Source organism: Solenopsis invicta, chromosome 15 (genome assembly GCF_016802725.1).
Source record: "Solenopsis invicta isolate M01_SB chromosome 15, UNIL_Sinv_3.0, whole genome shotgun sequence".
NCBI classification, from domain to species: Eukaryota; Metazoa; Arthropoda; class Insecta; order Hymenoptera; family Formicidae; genus Solenopsis; species Solenopsis invicta.
Window position 1 is genome coordinate 980773 of NC_052678.1, and position 23499 is coordinate 1004271.

General features: G+C 33.7%; 2 protein-coding genes across 8 annotated transcripts in view; one reads left to right on the forward strand and one right to left on the reverse strand.

The window, feature by feature from the left end:
• Positions 1–20688, reverse strand: part of LOC105203447 (MAGUK p55 subfamily member 2) — a 31398-nt gene extending 10710 nt beyond the window's left edge. The window contains exons 1-3 of one of the 6 annotated variants that reach the window (XM_039457760.1): positions 16264–16350; positions 15824–16117; positions 8195–8310 (exon numbers count right to left, since the gene is read on the reverse strand). In XM_039457760.1, the coding sequence (XP_039313694.1) occupies positions 8195–8310; positions 15824–15920 (213 nt within the window). In that variant the 5' untranslated portion in view covers positions 15921–16117; positions 16264–16350. Of the gene's footprint in view, positions 1–1827; positions 2140–8194; positions 8311–15761; positions 16351–20203 lie in introns of those variants that run through there. The other 5 variants (XM_026136600.2, XM_026136598.2, XM_026136599.2 and 2 more) reach the window with 5 other exon arrangements.
• LOC105203448 lies at positions 1939–17111 on the forward strand. 2 transcript variants are annotated; one of them, XR_003268882.2, is made up of 2 exons: positions 1939–2169; positions 16266–17111. XR_003268882.2 is itself a non-coding variant. In XM_039457762.1 (2 exons), exons 1-2 carry the CDS (start codon positions 4699–4701, stop codon positions 16751–16753), a joined length of 495 nt encoding a protein of 164 aa, XP_039313696.1. In that variant the 5' UTR covers positions 4363–4698; the 3' UTR covers positions 16754–17111. The 2 variants fall into 2 exon arrangements, 1 of the variants encoding a protein (XP_039313696.1); XM_039457762.1 differs by lacking the exon at positions 1939–2169 and adding an exon at positions 4363–4705.
• Positions 20689–23499: the final 2811 nt, after the last annotated feature.

The following is a 23499-nucleotide window of genomic DNA, read 5'->3' on the forward strand; positions in this document are numbered from 1 at the left end:
GCACGGTATCTCAATTAATTATTTTTATTACATTAGAAGAGAAATGAAGAAATGCTCTATTGAATATCAAAAAGTTTCTTCGAGTGCAATTTGCTCATTTTCGTTTAAGGACAAAATATATTTTAAAACGTATATTTGAGAATCATAAATGAGCTATATAAAAATTTTTAAATTACAGGATACATTGAATACAAAAGAATGATTGGATACATTGAATACAAAAGAAAGATTAGATACAAAAGAAATCCAACTGTTAGTAATCAATGACATATAAGGATAGGGTTTAATCGGATTAGAGTTAAAGTAATTGACACGAATGACATTTAATCCTACCCTATTCGGAGCGGTAGAGTTCAGAGTTTAAATAAATGAGTAATTGGAAAAGTGGGTCATGACGACTCGTTCGACGACGTGTTCAAGACGGCGCGTTTCCGAATATCCAGACAATCTTAACTGATCCTTTTAATAAAAGCTTCATGCGTCGGTTCTTAACAATTTAAAAAAATCTAAGAAAACATTTTCGATGTATAAGTTGGACTTCCGCTGCTTTATAATTCTTTTCCATAATGATATAAAAATTCCAACTGTAAACCAAGGAGAAAGTCAAGATTTACATAAAAGTGATAATAATAAAATGACGATGATAATGATGATATAAAAATAAACAGAAAAAATTTGACATAAGTCTACAAGTCTTTTTTCGATCAATTGCCAACAATACACGCGTTGTCGAGTAAAATATAGATTGTCTTCGTGGATCGTCGATGAGTCACTGTTGAATTATTTCCTCTGGAGAATCGCGAACTCCAACAATTATTATACACGCGCGCTTTACCGGTCAGACGAGAAATAGAAAGAGAGAGTGAGTTTCTTCATCATACGTGCTCTCGTGGCGCGTGTTGCGAAATCGGCGCATTGGCGAGCAATTCCTCCCAGGATGATTAACAGGGATTGTGAGAATCGCGACGTACGTTCTTACGAAAAATTTTCGACGTCAAGACTTCCTGTGTTTGTTCGATTTGTTTACTCGACGCGCGCTCGCCCACGTGCTTGCAAGGTTCAAACGCGAAAATCCGTAAATCGACGTCCGTCACGCGCGAGATTTATCGACGAACTTCGTCATGGATCATCAAGTCCGTCGTGGTCGTTTTTTCGTCCCGTTTATTCCGAACGGACTCTCACGCACCGAATGTTGTATCCAATTGCGTAAGGAGGGCCGCGAGATTCAGCGGAAGCTGCGTCCAAGGTGTGCCGCACGCCACACTTGTGTTTATGGTCTATAAAACCGCGTAACATTTATTTATCAGCCTCGCTTTAAAAGATCCTTTGCGAGACGCATCACTGCTTTGAACGCGTTTCTCTTCACGAGGGAACGAGGAGCTCGTGGGAGATCTGCGAACGATCTTCATAAAAGAAGCCGCACCTCGCGCGTCATGCGAATCGAGGCAAGAACGATCGGTGAGGGCAAGGCGAGTGAGTTCCCTTGTTTCTCCTCTGAATATCAGGCGAGTCGTCTCGTTCTGTCGTCGGACGCAGTCTCTACTTTCTGTTTTCAGACACATTCTATCAAGTTTATCCCGGTTTAGTCTTGGCGACTAGAAGAGCCATACAATCTTATCGACTCTCTCGGCCACCCTGTCGTTATCGTGCCATTAACGGTACTTTCATCAGTCGCACCTCCTCACAAACGGTTACGGCTTCTACGTGTACGCGTGGAAGCGGAGCAACGAGAAATTGAGGATAATGGTGATCTTCCGCCCACTCTGGCAGACATTTCTCTCACGAATAATACGCTTCTCGCATACTTCGTGAACGACGCGTCCTCACCTGGAAAAAGAGTTGCGACGCGTTGCTCCGTGCGAATTGGTAAAACTAAAGCGACTCCGACTGGTCGTGGTCGGTGCCCCCGCAACGGTGGTATCGATCGGCGAGGGAGAGGCCGGCTCTCGAACGGAGGCAAGAGCAGATCTGTCGCACGGGGTGGCAGAAGCGATCACATAGGATACTGACGAGGGTGGTGTTCGGGTGGTTGGTTCGTTACGTTACGCGCGACACTCTCGTATAAGCGGCAAGTCAGAAAACTCTGCCGCGCCTACTGACGTCGTCTGGCTTGGTCTCCCTCCGCGCAGGCAGCCCGTTCAGGCGAGTGGCCTGCCGTTTCTGAAACAGGTGGGGGCCCTTCCTTCTCCTGGCATGCAATACTTCGCTACGTTCGCTTCAGGACCGTACCTCGTTCGTTCAGGCGCCACTATTTCAAGGCCGTTGTAAAAAACGGAGCGAAATCGCGCGTCTCTTTCGGGAATGTCTCAGACTTCGCCTCTCTCGGACGTTTTTCATGTTCTTTGTGTTGACTTTGTCAGTTATCGCGTTTTGTTCCCGTTTCTATCTGAGCTCGCAAATTACAATTCTATCAAAGTTAGGTCTACTTCAAATGCAGAATACGTCAACAGCAAACGTGTGTTGCTGTCATGGGTGCGTTAACTCATTAACTTAGCACAATTTTATAAGCCTGGTCTTCTAGCTGATTCAAAGCTAAATCCACTGGCTGCAAAGGCATTTCGGAATTTAGAAATGCACCGTAAAATAAACAACATTCATTATTATAAAAAAATATAATAAATATGGAACGTCTGCATATCTTTATCGCATACCCCTTTCAATTTAGAAAACGTTATTAACTATTAGCATAAGTAAAGCATCTTATTGTCACGTTTGCAAGTCTTTACAAGTGATTCCGTTTATAGAGAATAGCTTGGCAATCGAAACGACATCAATATTCCTCTTTTAGTACAATCTGGTGTCTCTCGAAAGTGATTTAAAATCGTGGGACAAACGTGCAATGAAGAATTTCGTTGCGTCATAGCGGCATCGTATCAATAACACCCGTGTCGATTACTTGCTTTATAAACGAAAAACACTGGTATTCAAGATTGCCTTATTTAGTGCGAACTAATCACTATAGATTTTACGATAAATGAAAAAAAACATTTTTGATCGAATTGTAGACACTTCAGTTCTAAAACGTAAATCTCTCCCGTTGTCAACGGAAACTGCGTGATCATTTAATAATCGAGCGCACTTGAACGCTTCATCATTAAATGTGTCACCGTTTTGCAGACTCGGTAGTTTGTATGAGTCGAGTTACAAACTGAAAACGTTAGCCAAATGACGTAACTGCACGTCCAGCAGCAACTGAACACGCAGCAAAAATGATATTTGTTATTGTTTTTATTCGCAACAAGGAAAGAGGGTCATCTTTTGTCAAAAGTAATGCTGCATATAAGTAAATTAGAACGGTGGATTCGATTACGCGAGAAGTTTATCCGGGGTAAATATAATACAAAAAAAGAAAGAAAAAAAATATGTACGCGTCTGATAAGAACCACGGCGGAATGTCCAGCGCACAGTCCTGTCACCCATACACGCGGATCGACACGCATACCACTTGTATGTGTGTGTGTGTGTGTTTCTCCCACTTCCTCCAATGCGCGATCACAAAGCCGACAGAGCCGACTCACCGACTGAAATTACATACGTCGTCTCGTCGTACACGCTACGCGACTTACAAAACACGTTGCCGTCGCGACACGCATGCTCGCGTCTAGATTTCTGCGACGTGAACGAGCGATGACTCCACTTGCAGGCGCCTATGACCTACGCTCAATCAAGAGGTCCCGCGGGGTCATAGCCAATTATCCGTAATTATTATTACGGAGAGAAAGATGGCAATTTTGTCAATTGAACGACCGTAAATCTTAATCTCCCTCTCTCGTCCCTCGCACGCGGATTTTAATTTTTCCTATGGCATAATGCAGAATGAGGTTGCTCTCATCCAGGTGATTACCAGCTATTGAGAGTCTGGCAAGAGTTCTCTTCTTTCTCTTTCTCTTCTATTTTGCTTTTCAACAATCGATCAATTATCCGGATCTTGATTAGACGGCCTTTCTGTAAGATTTTCCTACTTGGCTTTTTCGCAAAGAATGCGGACGCCCCGTCACGCTCGTCAACACTTTCCACTGTTGGCTCAATTCAGCGTAAAAGACAAGAGTCGTGAACCGACTCTTTAACGGCTTCTTGACACCGGACGTTCTTTACCTGCTGTGGCACATGTGTTCTACCTGCATACCTGGTAGAAAATTACTGGAATGTAGGTCTCCGCGGCTCTCAAACGAAAAATGTACATATATGTGGCCAATATGAAGAATGAAAAGGCTCTTATTATATTTGATATGGAAAAGAGGAAAATCTCCGATTATAAAGTCGAACAATCAGAGAATTCACGCATCGTGTAATGATGTTTTTCTAGCCCATCACCGGTAATATTCTTGTCGAAGGCCATCTCTCTTCACGGCTCTCTTCGCGATCACGGGAAGTATGTCGCGACCGAAATAGCGTGGGTGTCGCGCCGGGTGCTTCGAGCGCGTGATACAAGCACGTGAAGGCATGTGAGGAAGAGAAATAAAACTATCGCGCTGGCATGCACGTTAGTTCCCAAAATTCCCTCTTTTTCCTCATGCTGAGTGACGAACGAGTCTCTCCGTTGCGCCGTCGCGTCGTGCCGCGACCCGTGCCGGAAGAGTACGCGGCTCGACCGGATTCCAGCGAACGTGCTATCCGCTCTCCCTTAAACCGTAAACGTACCAAATTTATCTATATCATCTATTAAAATTTGAAATACTGCCGTGTTTCTCCTTCGCCATGAAAGGTATTTATAGAACTTTACAAATCGAAAAATATGGTATTTTTCAACGTCATGTAAAACACTTGTTTAAAGAAATAGATATATAATGTATTGATATATAAGAGATAGATTATATATATTTGTTAAAAAAAGTAAGATGCAAAATTATATTAAAAAAGTATTGTTAAACTTTTAACTCTTTTTTTTTTAAACATTATTTTTCAAAGAGATAATCGCAATAATATGGTTTATTCTATTTCTATCAATTAAAAATTTTTAAACAATATTTTTAATAACATATTCAGCATCGAAGATTTTTTCTGATTTTTATTTTTTCCTTAAGTTATAATAACAAAAAAAAAGAAAGAAATATTTTTGGGAAAACACACAATTTTTAAATTAAAAAGTAGTACCGGTCTGGAGTATCATCTTTAGGTTTTTAGAACATAACTTTTGTCGAAGTAAATCAAATGCGTCCAAAACTTTACAGTAGATACGTGGTAACAGGTATAACTTATACATGAGGCGTAAAAAAAACACGTTATAATTTGATAAAGATCTATGCACTTTAAATAATCAAGTTAAAGTCTCAAAAAAAGTAAAAGTGATATACTTTTGTACTATATGTGCAGTTTTGTGAAAAATAAGATTATAAAGATTTCTTTTCGTGATCCTCTTAAAATAACAATTGTAAAGAAAAAGAAGTTGCTTATTTTTTAATTTTAGATAATTTATCGAGGCTGAATCGTGGCTATGCGTATTTATTTAGAATGCTATTATTCATTATTTATTTTTCGATTTATTCTAATTTTGTATCTTATTTCTTTAAATCAAATATTTTTAAAGCACAAACACATTATTTATCTACTTTTCTTTAAATAAAAGTTTTACATGGCGTTTAAAAATGCCTCAGTTTTCAATTTGTTAAAATCCTATAACCTCTTAACTCAGGAATATTACAAGACATTTTTAAATCTGTTAAAGATTAATTCGGAAAATATTATATTAAAAATATTCTTCGGAGGCAATAAATAAATATCGAGTTAAATTTATGTTTTAAATTTATACACATACACACACATATTTGTTGCGTTTGGTATTTTTATTTCTCTAGAAAAATAAACCAATAAACAATCAGGTGTTTTTATTTTTTTTTTCAAAAAATTTAAAAAAGACGATTATGATAAAATACTATACTGTCAAAAATTACACATATAAAATTACAAATTTAATAGGTAATTTTAGAACGTTTATTATTATTAAGTATATTTACGCAAAAGTAAAATTACAATTAAAATTAAGTTTGTCAAAATACGAAGTAATATTCGCTAACGAGTCACATATAATTTTTCTTGAGCTGTATGTATTAATGCAAATATGATATGTGTGATATAGCATTATATTATAATGCAAAATTTAGACATTTACATAAATATTGAAATGTACTATTCTTATTGAAATTTACTTAATATAAAGATATATTAATATAATTAGAGGTAAAAGTACTAATTTTTGTAAAAATTGTGTAAAAATTACATAAATAGTGAAAATGTATAAAATTGTATGTTTTTGTATTGTATGTTTGAACAATTGTAAAAATTACACTCTTTATTATTTACATATCTTTTTTACAGTATAGTGTTCTTAATTTTCCTGGAAAAATAAAATATATTGAGGAAAACAATCCGGTTTTTTCTATTTTTTTTTTAAATACGGAAAAATACATCGATAGTGACAGGAGTTTATCGATTACTTATTAGATTTAAGTACGTATTAGAATTCTTAAATGTAAAATAAATTTTAAAATTGACAGAGAATAATAAAGATGACATTGTATAGCTTAAAAAAATTGAAAAAATATGACAAGAACGATCGGAAAAGACACTATTTTTTTTTTTCAAAATTTCCGAGAATTTTTCCGGGCTGAGGATACTACACGGAAAAAAATGACTTAGAAGTGGTTAACTAAATGGTTATCAGTAGCTAGTTTGACATTTTCTATCAGTGCTAAAAATTGACTATTAAAGATAAAATATATTTGCTGCGAAATACAGTTTTATTAGCTAAAATAAAATGTGTGTTTTAACACATGTAGCTAAAAAAGTGGCAGCTATTACTCAATATCTTAGTCCCGGACTACAATTAATGTTGCAAGCCTTAAATCGTAAAAATTGACCATGGTCGATTATTCTCCTCATATTCAACTATGATTGGTCAATTTCTTACGGCTTAAAGCTTACTACACCTGTTGTAGACCGGGACATAGGAGCGTGAAACTATATACGCATTTGCTAAACATTATTTGATTCTGGCAGCGAATATTTCTTGCTGTAACTGCTAATTTTAATAACTAATAAATTTAGCTCCGGCAGCAACGATATTAGCTGTCCCTATTTTAAAGACACATCTTAGTTGCTACAACTAAATTTTAGCTTTGTTGGCTAATCTTTTCTCTGCGTGTAGTTGCGTTAAAGTACAGGCGATAAGTATAAACGGATCGGAATGTTACTGTTCTACGATTAGTTATTGCCCCGCTCCTCTCTCTCACGCAGGGGCTACACAAACCTAGATTTCGAACTATATTTAGAAATTAGAGAACTGCACATTTTCTCTTCGTAGAGAATCATGTACTATACACCGCGTGGCCGCGCACTAAAATATTCCCTGATTTAATCCAAACTGGTTTATTTCGGTTGTGGTCGCGCGTCCGCCATTCTGAATGATCGATTCCATTAACGTGGCGAACACGTTCACGGGGAACGGTTCAACGACACACGGATTGTTCGGGCAGTCGGCCAGCACGTTCGCGCGAACATTCCGATTTTTTTTTCCTCATTCAACGACAATAACGAATCGGAGGGATACCGCAGGCAAGAACCGCAGACAGATCAGCGTGTTCCTCATAAATTTCCACGATCATAGCAAACATCGTTTGATGATCACACGGACACGGACGTTCGATGTCGTGCGCACAATGTGTAGACCGAAATGATATCCACTCGTGCTTTAACGATCCGTTAACAGCGTGAAAAAAATTGCAAATCGGTATCGTTCCTCATTAAAAGTTTTCATACGCCGAGAGATAAAATAGGAAATTAAAAGCAAAAAAACAGAGGGGTTTTTCATGTATAGAAAGAAAACAATTCAATTAAATATGATGAATATATCCAAATCAATAATAATAAATTATCAAAATGATATCAATATGATTTTAAATGATGATTAAAAGTCACTTTTCGATCAATTCATTTTAACATAATGTCAGTGTAACCTGTTGCTGTTTTTTTTTTTTTAGTATAATATTTTACCAATTCTATGTTAAAAAATCCCTTTTGAATTTTTCAATATATTATATATGGTACCAACAAAATATACTTCTAGGTGTTTTTTTTTCGTATCTAATTTACTGACAAATAAAAAGTCAGAAAAATCAAGGGAAATCTAAACTGCTCAGATAATTTCATGACAGAATCTCCCAGGTCGTAATTTAATTTCGAGATAAGAATCACTCACCTTCACAAGGGATGTGACGACCGGACTGTCAAGAAGGCCCTTCAGAAACAGCAAATCCGTATCGTCAGCAACTTTGCCCAGTTCCTCGATGTTGTCGCGCACGTGCATGAACGCAGCTGAAACAGATGAAGAATTTGTTCATAATCAGCTGCGGAATTCATTGGAGGTAACAGTGCATCGTCGAATGCGGCATGTGGTCGCCGATGGCGGCAACAGTCCTTCTTTCCTTCCTTTAGGGGCCAATGGACTTCCGCTATCAACGACAAAGTACCATATCTTTCACAACAGTCGCCCAAAACCTTGGCCCAGGTTTTGGTACGCGGCAACAGTCGAGAGAGAGAGAGAGAGAGAGAGAGAGAGAGAGAGAGAGAGAGAGAGAGATTGACCTTTTATTTAGCTTTCACAGCTATTTCTTGTACACAATTATTATATATACATTAACTTTTTATTAATATTAACTGATATATATTCTTTTAACAGTTTCTTAAACGCTACTAATTCTCCACATTGCTTAATTACAGTGGGTAACGAATTATACATTTTTATACCTTCATAAAAAGGCTTTTTTAAACACTTCTAGTTTTACGGAAAGTTACTACTAAGTTTCCTGTTTGCCTCGTTTGCCTATCGCATTCTCCTTCCACTATCTCTATTTTATTGTTTAACGCCTCCGAAGCCATGCTATTTAATATTTTAAAGATAAATACATTAACGTTATAACATAGTCATTGCCTTACAGACATGAACTGTCAGGCATGTAGCATGTGTTCAATTTTGGTATATCTATTGCACTGTAAAATTACTCTCATGGCACGGTTTTGAGTTATCTGAAGTTTATTCCAATTGCGTTTCACCCATCCCAACTAATAGAGTGGCACAGTACTCGAAATGAGGTGCTATGATGGACTTGTACACAATACATCTAGTATATGCTGATACGAAGTTACCCATTCTATTTAAAAAGCTAGTCTTTTTTCCTATTTTTTTAAGTATATAATCGCAGTGGTCCTGAAATCTAAGTCTATCGTCTAACATTATACCTAAACATTTCATGGTTGATACCCGTTCTATTTCAATTCCATCCAGACACTTTACGACAGTAGTACCTCTTAATTCTTTTCTAATACTTCTATCATATATTTTGTTTTATCTGTGTTCATTTTTAACTTATTTATATTCATCCAATGTTCGATTACATTAAAAGCCATATTCATTTTTACCTCTACATCCGCACTACTTTCTCCACTTACATATATAAGCATGTTATCTGCAAACATTTTTATATTGCTTCTGGACAAATTTCAATTATATCATTTATATATAATATAAATAGCAAAGGTCTTAGCATTGAACCTTGTGGCACTCCATATTCTGTAGGCAATAATTTAGACCATATTTGATTGAATCGCACCTGTTGTTTCCTATTATTTAAGTATGATTTGAACCACTCTAAAGTCATTTCTCTAATTCCGTATTGATACATTTTTTCTAACAATCTTTCTCTATCTATTATTTCAAACGCTCTCTTAAGATTCATGAAGACAACTCCTACCATTTTTCCCTCGTTCACTATTAATTTCCATTCGTCTATGACGGATTGAATCGCTGTTTCACACGAATAATATTTTCTAAATCCCGCCTGATGCTCTGTTATAATACCGTTTGTTTCCAAATATATTTCAAGTTGTTCTTTTACTACTAATTCTAGCACTTTTTCATATATTGGTAACATATTAATAGGCTTATATTAGCTCGCTTTTTTGGCTTTATCTATCTTTGAGATCGGTATTATAGTAGAGGTTTTCCAACCTTCCGGACAGTGACTTTCTCTTAAAGAATTATTTATTAAAATTGCAAATTCTTCTTTTATTACAGGAAAGAGAGAGAGAGAGAGAGAGAGAGAGAGAGAGAGAGAGAGAGAGAGAGAGAGAGAGAGAGAGAGAGAGAGAGAGAATGTGTTAGTACGGAGTCGTAGCGACACAAGAGTGAACCCCGGGCGTGGCCATCTTTCAGCCTAATCAATATCGTTAGCTACAGGTGGCCGAGGCTGTCACGAGAGATTTCCGTCGACTCTTGGATTTGAGCTTCAAATATTTTTTTACCACTGTTTATTGTTTTCCCTTTTTTACGAACTGAGAGATCGAGTAAAATAAATAAATTTATAAATCGAACAAATGCGCGCGAATAACATAAGAATTCAAAAGATTTCTGAAAAACATCCAGAGAACCGACTAAGAAATTTATTTACTGCAATCAGTTTCTTTACAATATGAACAAATTTTCACCTAAATCATATGAGAAATTTTTCTTAAAATTTCAAAATATCTTACACATAGTGATTACGTAACTTTTTTTTTGAGGATTAAGGATACTATTTTATTTATCATACAATAAGTTTTACAAAAATAAAAAAGTTTTACCAATATTGACATATCACTTCAGTTTTAAGTAATATTTTTTAAACAAAAGCTAAAAATAAAACTTTAAAAACATGAAAACAAACTAAAAAGTGTTTTCTATCAGATAATATAGCAGTTTTTACAATACTAAATTTATTATTATTTTTTAATACTGTTTTATATTTTTTTAATAATTAATATTTTTATAACATAACTCGAAAAGATTGTTTGAGTAATTTAACTCCAAAACTGGCACGGTAAATAATAATGGTAGGATTCAAACAGGGCCGCATAAGGTAAGAGTTAATTATAAAATAAATTAAATCAATGTACTAAATAATAAAAAATATTTTATGCATTAAACACAAAGTTTATAAAAACAAAAAATTTATTAAACGATTAGAATAGGACCCTCCTACTTCATATTTTTTTAGTATTTTATTAGAGCGTACGTAAATTTGTCAATCGATGCTATTTTTGCTGTCTTTTAAGGTATTGAAGAAAATGTGAAGAAATATGAAACATTAGTTAACATATAGTAACTAACATATAGTTAAAGATTTTGTTATTGTTTGTTCTCATGAAGAGATGTATCAGTTGACACTGCACAACAATTTTGTGTTCTAAATCGCATTACGAGGCAAATGTAAAAGAGAAAAATACAAACAAAATAGTTTTAGGAAGCTACAAACATGTAAAATGATGTAATATTATCAATGATATATTTACTATTGTTTAAATTATGCAATTTGCAAGGAAAATTCGTGCAAATTTTATTCTTGCTTTTCAAAAAATTGTTTTTAGCCGATTTTATATAGAAAGAAGCTATGAATGTATGAACTACATATTTGTATTTCTTTAATTATCTCTCTAAAAAAATTGTTTTTATCACTATTAATAGTACAATATTTTCAAGAAATAAAGAAGTGTTGCTTTAAAAAAGTTATGCCATCAGTACTTTTTTCTGTTGATTGGTTACAAGATGAAAGATTTCTAGTGATTTGAGATCTTTTCTGTCAAAGGTTATAGGTCAATTAACACCATTAAAATTTATCGTAAAACCAATGAAATACCACTCTAACAAATTTTGATGGTGAACAACTATTGTCTTAATGAGCGAAATTAGAAATACGCGGAATATATAATGGGATTGAGAGTTATTTATAACAAGCTTAAGAGTTTTGCAAGGAAGCGCAAAGTTGTTAAATAACATATCCAAGAGCATTCAATTAACGTCACTTCTATTCGAGACTACAAGTGGTGTTACGCCTTTTCAAGGCCTCTTAGGCATTATTATCACGTTCCACTTAAGTAGAGAAGTTACACCTGTTGGCGGTTCGATATTATCGATCGTGATATGTCTGATGCTACTTCTTTAAATCCAGTCAAATATTCTTTATTCCCTATCCATAATTTACGCATGACTACCGTTTCTACGATTGGACGAGCACAACGAAAGTATATTTAGAAAATGTATGTCTCATTCTTTCGCAGTTTTAAAAATGCAGCTTTTGCATTATTTAGAAAATGCATGGCTTGTGCCCAATGATTATGCGCCGGCGACACGTTTGGAATTCTCGAATGCCTGATGAAAAGCCACTTGACTGTGTAATAATAACCTGCACCAACTATGCAGTGTATGAATGATAAGTGCATGCATGCCATTATAAAGTAAAGCATTGAAGCATGGTTGGGAATGCGAGAGATATAACGCGTACAAAACATGTTACCGGTTTTCACGTTCATGAATCGAATGAACATATTTTTCACATCTGTTGGTTTAGTATCGACATTGAAATATTATATAAGGAGAGTGGGATAAGTCAAACCTATTTACAATTTTTGCTATTTATAAGGCGTAAATAAAGTCCGATCGTAAAACCGAATATGCCGTTGGAAAGATAATTAATTTAATTCCTTTCATTTTTACTTCAGATTATTTTGACGTATTTCTCACCTGTATTGAACTACATATAATGAAAAATATAAAAAGGCTTTTTCCAGTCCGATTTGGAACCACTTCCGTTTCCCAAACGTCGGACACTTCTAATTTTACCTACTGTTAGGTAGAATTTAAAAAAAATTTAATATATTTTTTTTAGTATTAAGTAAAAATGAGTAATTTGACATTCAAAAATAAAAATTTTAAAATTAACAAAATAAAAAATAGTGACAGTTAATATAACTAGACGTTTCCCGGTTGTGATATCGTTATTATAGAATAAAAGTTAAATTTAATTATTCCGAGTCTAATGACTAATAATATTTTACTAATTCAACATTTCTACGATCAGATTGCAATTTCGATATAAAAGTCCGATTTGGACACGAGTCCTTTTGAACTTTGAAACAATTTTACATAAACCGCAAAAGTGATCACAAAATGCTTGATATTTTTTGAATTCTATACTCTTTAATTATCTTAAATCAATTACCTTTCAAATTTTTAACGTCTTTTAAATAATAATTTACAAGGATTTTTTTTTTTTTTTAATTTTTGCATGCTGTCTGAAAATACATATTTGTGTCTATTCTATGAATGTTATAACAGAGAACTGTCAAACTGCTGTCATATGTTTGGTGTCTTATAAAGACTTTACGTTATAAATGGCATGAAAATCTGCTCAATCGTATTTATATAAATTAAAAAGGTCTTATGTGAAACACAATCCGATTTCGCTCACTTTGCCCTATACAGGGTGATTCAGAACGACCCATGTGTCCCGGTAAAGACATATTCTTGAATAAATTCTGAGACGATTTTTCCTGTACGAAAATTTTGTCCGACGCTTACTTTTTGAATAATAAAAGGATAAAGTTAGCGAATCACGGGCCGTGTACACATGGTAGACAAAGGCGCCGCAACTCACCGTCCGACACGAGTAAGCGCCCGCGTCGGACGGTGAATTGCGGCGCCTTTGTCTACCATGTGTACACGGCCCGTGATTCGCTAACTTTATCCTTTTATTATTCAAAAAGTAAGCGTCGGACAAAATTTTCGTACAGGAAAAATCGTCTCAGAATTTATTCAAGAATATGTCTTTATCGGGACACATGGGTCGTTCTGAATCGCCCTATATATATCAAACAAGTTTTAATAATTTATAATATTTTAATTTTATAATGTTTTAATTTTCATTTTATAATGTTTATTATAAATCATATTATTATAAATTGATTATTATTGCGCTGGATGTTTTTCTATTTTTCTCTCAATTTTCTCAATACATTACTAAATTAATTAGTTCATTAAATGCAACTTCATCAGGGGCATCAAGTAAATTGTTTATTGCTACGCCCTGAATTTTACAAGCAATTATAAATGAAAAATATGACAATTGAACTCAGCAAACGTGATGACGTCGATTTGTGGTGAGTTTTCGATTATTAAATGTCGTGACCAAAATATAACGTTATTGAAACGTAAAACATCAAAATGTAAATATACTTGTCGTCGTTTAAATTTGTCTGAAATATGACATTTGGAGGGGCATACCATAAATGAAGACAATTGCCGCTTAAGATGCTCGCGTCTATTCTTTTCCATTTTATTTGCAATATTCATTATTTTCATAACGACATTATTACCATAATCATCCAAATAATCTTATTTACTTATAAATATGGGTTACAGTAATTATTAAATTACAACTGATGACAGCAAAAAATAATTAAATAACATTTATTTCAAATTCATCTTGTTTATTAGATTTTTGTTTAATAATATTAGGAATTTTCGCATACTAAATTTCACACGAAAGAACTCACTTATATTGAAAATCATACGTCACGGAGTAGGCAAATAATTAGGCCTTTAACCTGAAAAATGACAATGTTCCCTACATTTTTAATGAAAACTAATAGCACTATCGTGTTTAATAGGTCGAAATCTGTAAGATTCACTATATTTACGTTTTCATTAATGGGCAAAAAACGGCCTTTTTTAACATTGTTCTTTCAATAATTAACATTACATTTCAAAATTATGAACAAAACAGTACTAGAAAAAAAGAATTCACGGTGTTTTCAAGCGGTCATCTTTCGGATGCTATACTTGTATCCAGCGATCACGTAGCCAAGTCAGGACGGCCACCAGTATCGCTCGACTTCTGTTATCGTAGGAAAACTAACAATTCGTGATGATTTGTGAATACTTAATTTTATTGGATATGTATCCGTGAGAAATTAATTTAATAGAGTTATCAAAAAACTGAAAATATTATTTTTTTATAAATGTAAAAATAAAGTTACAGTTTTTACTCATTTTCACGTATGCGGAATATCTTTTCTATTTACTTGTTTAAATATAACATATCAATCTTTAAGTAGGTAGTTAGGTAGAGTGGTCACAGCACACCAGACAACGAAGAAATGCAGAATTAGAAACTTTGTTCTGAAAAAAATACAGAAAAATAGAAAATATTGTCCACTAGTTTTAACATTTTTTTTTACATTCCTGTATCTCTTAAAGGTTTAATTAATGGAAATTTAAATATTACATAATATACTAATGAAAAATATAATAATAATAATAACATTTCTTTGGGGTGTTATCAGCACCCTATCTACCTGCTTATGTAACTTTTGACCTCCTGCCTACTTATAAAGGTTAAATATATATATTGATAAAATGTATCTAGAGTCTTCTATCTTTTGTATATAACAAGTTATGTAGTGATATAATTTATGTTATGTAAATTACGTTACTACATATAACATATTTAAGTCGATGTATAAACGGAATAATGGAGCATGATTAAAACGACATTAAAATCACATTATAAAAGACGTACACTATGGGTCATTTGACGTCAGTTAGTCATAAAAATATGTATTTTTGACATCATTAATGCATCACGTTTGCTAAGAAAGTCGTTAATTGACGAGGCGTAATCGTTACGGTTACGGTCGACGTTAAAATAAAGGGTAGAGCAAACGCGGAGGAAGAGGGTGGGAAGGGAAGGAATTAAAAATATGCAGCCAGCGATAATATTTGCACTCGCTCCCACCGGATGTTCGAGGAAATATGCCTCGCTTTTGAGACCGCGTACTCGTATATACGTGTAAAGTGTGAGAAAATATTTCTCTTTAATTTTGAGAAAACCGTAACGACAATTTCGCCGGAAATTGCACTTTCGTTTATTAATTGTACGAGAAACCATTCTCACCGCCATGCGAAACGAGAATGGTACCGTTGCGTATCGATGTTCCGCCGTGCGACAAACTTTACCATTGTCGATTTGATGGTTAATCGCGCCGTTCATAGCGTCCATGCTCGCCAACAATCGCCGATCCTCCAGCTTCTCCTTTCTTCCGAAGAAAACCATGATAGCGACATTCAGCTTTGTGCCCTCTTCCGGAATACGAGACTCTTGCCGGACAGTCTTTGCGATTTCGACGAAATTTTGTCGCAAGTTTATTCACGCTTTCACATTCTCATTATTACTCCTTTACGTTATCTACATCACATTTTTGCCACGTAAATTGTTATCTTGAGGTTGAAGCACCACTTAACTTTTCCTCTCTGTTAAATGCGGAAAGCAAATTCGAGATTTGAAATTTAAGATTCACGAAGTTGACATTGTTATCATGAATTGTAAATCACTATTTAAATTATCTGCGCTTTAATTATATCATTAATAATTAATTATATCATTAATAATCATTTACAGTTCTCGCCAAGGAGAAACGTCTCCGTCGTTGCTTTCCTCGCTGCCACTTCGCAGTGAATGGAAACACTGTCTTACACCTGTCGGGGCCCCGAGGGTCCCTGGTCCAGACGAGGGGACCGCAAGTGGCACCCCGCCGAGGTAGTGGGGCAGCTAAGGAGGCAAGCCCGACGATGCTTGTTGACACGACGTTGAAGTCACGTAACTTGCGCTGTCCACCACGCTCGTTATCCTTGGATGATATATCACGCCGATATGTCGCACGTGAAGAAATCGCGCGGGGGAAAATGAGAAGCGGCGAAAGAGAGGAAAGACGATCGGAAGAGATCGGAGGGATACCACGATTGAGGAAACGTAAGCGGCCACTGGCTGCCGACTGGCTTCGCAGATTCAAAACTGGCCTCTACGAAGGGTCGGGAATGTTCGTGCGGCCAGAAACAAACCAGCTGGTGGCTGCCGGTGGACCAATGGAAGGGGCAGAGCACGCATAGAACGGGAAAGAAGAAAAGAAAAGATAGCGAAGAAGTGGGAATATTGCCACGTGCTAATTGTTCGACGTGTTAATCGTGATTTCAGGACATTTCCTTCTTTCACTGATTGTGAAGTTTCTTTCGTCGTGCCCTAAATGGATGTATCTCGGGAAAATCGCGAGTTTTTTTATCTTTCTGTGTTCGTAAAAATATTTATAGGAGAATTAAAAAGTAATGTCTCTTTATAATATGACATTATGTTTTGTTAATATAATTTATTACTTATTATACAATAATATAACCGTTATTATTTTCTAATTTGTCTAATTGAATTGGTTGTAACTTCTTTGATATTTCTATTAAAGAGACTGAAAAGCAAGGTAAAAATTTATATACTTGTATAATGTACTTGTAAGTAACATGTGGTTTTATTATAATTTATTATTATTGTTATTTATTATTTATTATTTTATTATAATTTAATATTTATTCAACAATATAATCGCTGTTATTTTCTATAATAGTCGTCTATTTATTTAATTTTTAATTCCTTTTGAGAACAAGCGCTACAGTATTTCTAGAATGTTATATGAATATTATTAAAATTAAAATAATATTAAAATAATAATATGATAATATTATTCCAAAAATATAACATATTTTAATATTATAGGAATATTGTATTATTGTTGTATAATATGTCCGTTTAAAGTAATATTCGTGGTATGTTGTTTCAAATATCCATGGAATTATGAAAATGTTCTATGAATATTATTTGTGGTCAAAAATTAATGTAAATTATTATACATAAAATATTAATAAATAATTATTATATAATTGTTACATTTAAAAGTTATAATATTTCTGATAATTAAAAAAATTAAAGTAAACAATATTATATTAGACGTGGACATATAACTATTTTTTATTAATATTAGATAATATTTTAGGAATATTATTTAATATTACTTGATAAATTATAGCTTTTATAGGGAAGAAGCTAATTAGCTTTAATTCGAAAAATGTAGCAAGAGCGATTCGAGCTTTACTTTCTTTTATAAAGCATTTTGCTCATAAGAAATGCTTCAATGATCAGAAAATAACAGTAAAATGAAACAAATACAGTGAATGAAAGAGTATTTCTCGTCTTAATTTTCTAATCTTTTTGTCGTTTTATTTGTTTACGTTTGTTTTATTAGTATATGTCTAGTACATGTTATAATTATTGCCGTTATCTATATAATTATCTAGATAAAAAAATGTATTTTATCTTTATCTTATTTAGAGATTATTAGAAATTATATTGTCTTCTTAGATAAAAGAAGTGTTATCTTTTCTTAAATTATCTAAGTTAATATAAATAATAATAAATATAATAAATTATTATTTTTAGCTTCGATCTCCAAGTTACCATTTACCCTGCTAAGAGAATTTTGTGAAGTGATAACAAATTGCACAGAAAATAGTAGCGCAACATAAAAATTGCCCTAAAGTTATAAGATTTATAAGTAATATGTTTTGAGGTAATATTTTTTGTAATAAATTCTTTATTTATAGATCATAGAAATGCGTATAAGCATCAAAAAATTATTAAATTGATTAGTAATTTAATTTCGTGATATTATATTCGAGGTTTTTCTTAAAAAGCTGTGTTTTAAGTCTAACAAAACATGCGGTGCGCAATTTCGGGGAATCTTATAAATGTTTATAAATTCATCTAGAAAATTATTGAGTACTAAAAACTGCTTTCGATCGGTATTGCCAATTTTGTTATTTTAATTATAAGATTTGTTTCCATTAATGCAGATTAATTTTGATTAATTTTATTATTTTCTAATTCAACAAAAAATTAAAAAAGGATCAAAAGTAAGTTAAACCGAGATCAAAGTTAATTTATATAAGTAGAAATGGACATAAATAATTTGAAAATTCTTACAAAGAATTTTGTCAATCATTATAATGTAAAATTGTATATTTCCTTTATATTTTGCAATTTTAATTGCGTATCGATTGAAATCAAAAGAGAACACTTTTTGTCAGATTAAATTATTTAAAGAATTTTTATTTTTAAAAAATAAAGTTTTATAAGAATAAAAATACGAATATATATTTTTATATCTTATATAAACTGTTCTGCTTAACAGTGACATTATTTTAAAATTATGCAGATAAAACTGTTGAGTTGTTACATAAGTTCAATCCAATAATATAATATATAACAACTCAATATATATAATTTTATTTAGATAAATAATATAGTTGTCTTTTATTTAGATAAATTTGAAAATTAAAATCTTTACTTTATTTCATATACGTTTACATGTAATTTGTCTTATTTTTATCTAAATAATTTGAAGTAATCTAAGCGTAACAGAATTGAAACGTGTTTGCTTCTTCAAGAAATAAAATAAAGAATTAATACATAGAAAATTTGATGATCGTCATAGAAAATTATGATTACTGAATAAATAATAAATTATAGTAAATATATTAAACAATACATTATATTTATAAAAACGACATCATATTTTAGTAGAAAAAGATCGAAGAAACTAGGACTGAGACGATTATGAAAGCGCGGAATAGAACATCTAACATTTATTTTCGAGTGACGGCGCAATTTTTGTGACGTCTTTTTGATAGCAACTACTTATTAATTTTATTGTAGGAAAACGTTGTTTCTTTTTATCTCGCTTTGAAGTTCGTCTCGAATAGCAATCTTCGCAAAATTGGCAACACGTATTTTCTCGAACGAAGAGAGAAAATGATGACGGCAAAACAATGCGGTAATCGCTAAAAGCAATGAGAAAAAAGCATTAGTTGGTTCAAGGTGATATACAGAAAACGTGATGATGAGATATAAATGGCGTAACTCGGAAGGAGAGAAACAGAGAGTACAAGGCAGAGAAACATGAAGACAAATTCGATAAAAACAGGATCTCTTTAGCATTTCGGATGCTAGACGCCAGAAGTGCTTCCGTATTGCCCCGAAGAGTTCTTCACTGGGAAAAGGAGGAAGCGATCAGTGGTCGCTTTTCTCGTTCAAGGTTGCGCGCTGAGTACGTCATCGATCGCGCGAGGTTTTCCGTCGTCCGGAGAACACGTGCGTGACGATCGATCGAATCGCAAATCGCCGACGAAGTTTGGACGATTTGTTCGGGTACCGACGTATTCAGAATCTGTCTCGTTGAATTGATCATAATGTAGTATAGTAGAGCAGTCGAGCCATTTTCAGTATTTTACACTATAGTCAAGAATTTTAACAACAGTGCAATCTTTAATCCAATAATTACTTTGATAATCGGGTAAACAGCATGTAATATCTGTAGAAGAGGCGTCAAAAGAATATATCTTAGAAATTTCACGAAAATGTGTTTTATCTAGTGACAATGCATCTAATGACATATTGTACGAAAAGCGCGAAAGCGATTTTATTTTTCCGGTCCAATTAGTTTGTAAATTTTATCTTACCTGAGGTGGAGTTAAGGTCTTTCTTCTGGATCATCGACGACAGAGCGGAGCATCCGCATATGTCCTCGATGACACCTCTTCGCGATATGCTCCTCCTCATTTCGGTTAACTTCTCTCGTTGACCCTGAGCGACATCGCCGTCTATCCTGGTCGATCAATCAGTTCCTTTGCTATCACGAATCCGACCATTATGACGGTTCCTCGTGGATCATTTTCCGATTCCACAGAATTGCCATCATCATTCGCCACGCGTTTCTTGCTGCAGAAGGTTCCACGTGTTGTTGCGCGCTGTCGGCGAATCGGACAGCAAGATCGGACGACGAACGGACGATCGCGGCAGTTGCGTGATTGGAAATGGATCAGGATCTATTCATAGATCGAAAACGACTTCGGCGCCCTGGTCCAAGTGGTTTTACCGCGTACGCGAAAGTGATACCACGCCGGCGGGACCACGGGGCGCACATGAGCCACGCGAACCGACCGCAACCGGTACTTATAGACGTTGGTCCGAAAGGGGTGGTCTTTGTGGCACCCTATCTATCTCCCTCTCCCTCCCTCTTTTCTCCGTTCTCCCTCCCCTCTCTCTCTCTCTCTTTCTTGCTCATGGCAATTCCTCGACTCGTGGCAACGACTGGTACGCGTTATATCCTGCGCGATCGATAGTAAACGCGCCCATGAAAGGGTCGCAAATATTCTTTGCGGGGCTGCGCGCCAAGAAGGGCTGACGTAAGAAATTGTTGTTCCAAAAGTTTTCGGGATATTACACGTCTCTCTTCGCTCTTCCATCCCGCCGCTGACGTACCAAATTTGCGAAATGCTATTTTTATAAACGAGTATTGGGAGGACTCGCGTTGAGAAAACAAATAGAGGTAGTTTTGCTTCAGAGATTTATTTTTTCCGTGTTACAACTCTCTTTTCACGAGGTACTTTAATATTTTGGAGAACTAAAATTCTTTTTCTTTTTTAAAATAAACTGTACTGATACTATTCATGCTATTCTATAAACATAAAAATGTCCAATTGACATCCTCTTTTTGCTTAAGAGTGTTATGTATAAATGATTATTAAATTTTATTTAAGTTAAGATTTGATATAATATCATTTCACATAATTTTATGTGCGGCATGTAGAAAATAAATCATGTACGTCATAGTACTCTGAACACATCAAAACCTCTCTTATAAACGTGTCGCTGTGTTTTAACAACTGCTGGCAAGTAATACCAGGCAAAATTTCGAGGTGTGGTAAACATAATTGAATCCAGACGAGACTTACTTGTTAGCAGTAGGTAATACTGGTCGCGACGTCTCTATACTTCGTGTCATTAGGACAAGATGGCGACTACTTCCAACATACTGCAGTGAACTACTTATATAATGCTTTTAAAAAGATTTTGGCTATATAATATGAGTTAAAAATTATCAAAATTTAAAAACTAGTTTTTTAAATTTATTCTTTTTTTTTCTAATTAACAACAAAAAATTTGGGTTGCGAATGCTCGAATTTTGGTCCTGAAACTATTATAGCTTCAAAAAAGAAAACAATGAAGAATTTGATTTATAATGGTTTATGCACCAAAAATTGTTATATTTTGCTGCAGTTTTAAATAAATAACCTTTAAACGAGTAAGTGGATTTAAATGATTTTTTGTACGAATATTTCTTTACAAAAAATACACCGAAATTTTGGGTGTTCATCGTCAATTTAAGTGTCAGATGAGAATTTACCGTCAATTTTGATGTCATTTCCAGTTTTATCTTCAAATAATTGGGTGTGACTTTTTTCTTGAACGTCATTTTTAATGTTGCTCTTAAATAATTAGGCTTGATCTTCTTCTTGAGTGTCATTTTTAGTGTTACCCTCAAATAATTAGGTATGATTTTTTTCTTAAGCGTCACTTTTAATGTTACCCTCAAATAATTGGGTATGACTTTTTTGGGCATCAAATTTAGCATTACCCTCAAATAATTGAGTGTGACCTTTCTTGGGTATCATTTTTAGTATTAGATTTAAATATTTGAGTGTGACTTTTATTTTGAGTATTATTTAAGTTGTTACTGTCAAATAATTGAGTGCGATAATATAAATATACGTTATTTATTCGCCTCGCTTATATTATAGTAAATATAGTATTTTATTATTATTTAAAAAATTTTATAAGTTACGCATACAGCACTAAAGATGTTCAAATTTAATTACATTAAATTAGAACTATTATTTATCCTGCGTTTTAATGAACTTTATTTAAACAATGTATATATTGAAATATAATATAACCAGAACGTTAAATAATAATTTTTTCCAAAATTTTGATGTATTTTTCATAAGGGTTTATTAAAGTTTTATTAGTATATATATATGTAAAGATTTTGATTTAACTGGTAATGCTACTTCCACATTTAAATTCCCCATTTAAATTTTAAATTTATAAATCAGTGTAATATATGAGTATGATATTAGTATAAATATATAAATTATTATATTAGTATGTAAATGTGTGTGTATATATATATATATATATAATATTTGTGTGTGTGTGTGTGTGTGTGTGTGTGTGTGTGTGTGTGTGTGTGTGTGTGTGGGTGGGTGGATGTGTGGGTGTGTGGGTGTGTGGGTGGATGGGTGTGTGTGTGTGTGTGTGTGTGTGTGTGTGTGTGTGTGCGTGTATGTGTGTGTACAGGGTGTTTCAGAAAGCTTGAATCCCCTTTTAAGAGCGGATTCCTTGAACATTTTAAGAAAAAAATCCTAATACAAAAGTGGATTAGGATTTTGATGCATTGAAAACGACTACGTTTTCCGTTTTTTCCATCACTTTCCATTTTTTAAATAATTGCAAAAACAGTTTTTTTGAATTCGATTTCTTTATGAATTTTTTCTGGCAAAAGAAAACATGATAGCAAGGTCAGTTGTATGACATTTCACACAAAAATGTTTTCACAATACTAAAAATATTTTTTTCAAAACTTATAAAAATGTTTTATGCAAATCATAAAACTTGATAAAAAAATGATTAAAAAAATTATACATTTTGAAATATAAAACCAAGTAATTAGAAAAAAAAACTTTTTTTAATAATTGATTATTTAGGCTTAGAGCTGTACGTTTTTAGTTTAAATGTTTTTTAAAAATTAAGTTTCGACCATTTGTTAAAAAGTTATTGAATTTAAAGCATAAATGTATCCCGCGCGCGTTACTTATGGTGCAACATCTTTTCGTGTCTGACAGACTGCCATCGATTAAAATTCAAGAAGTTATAAAATTATACAAGAGCATATTTTGTATAGTTTTTTGGTTAC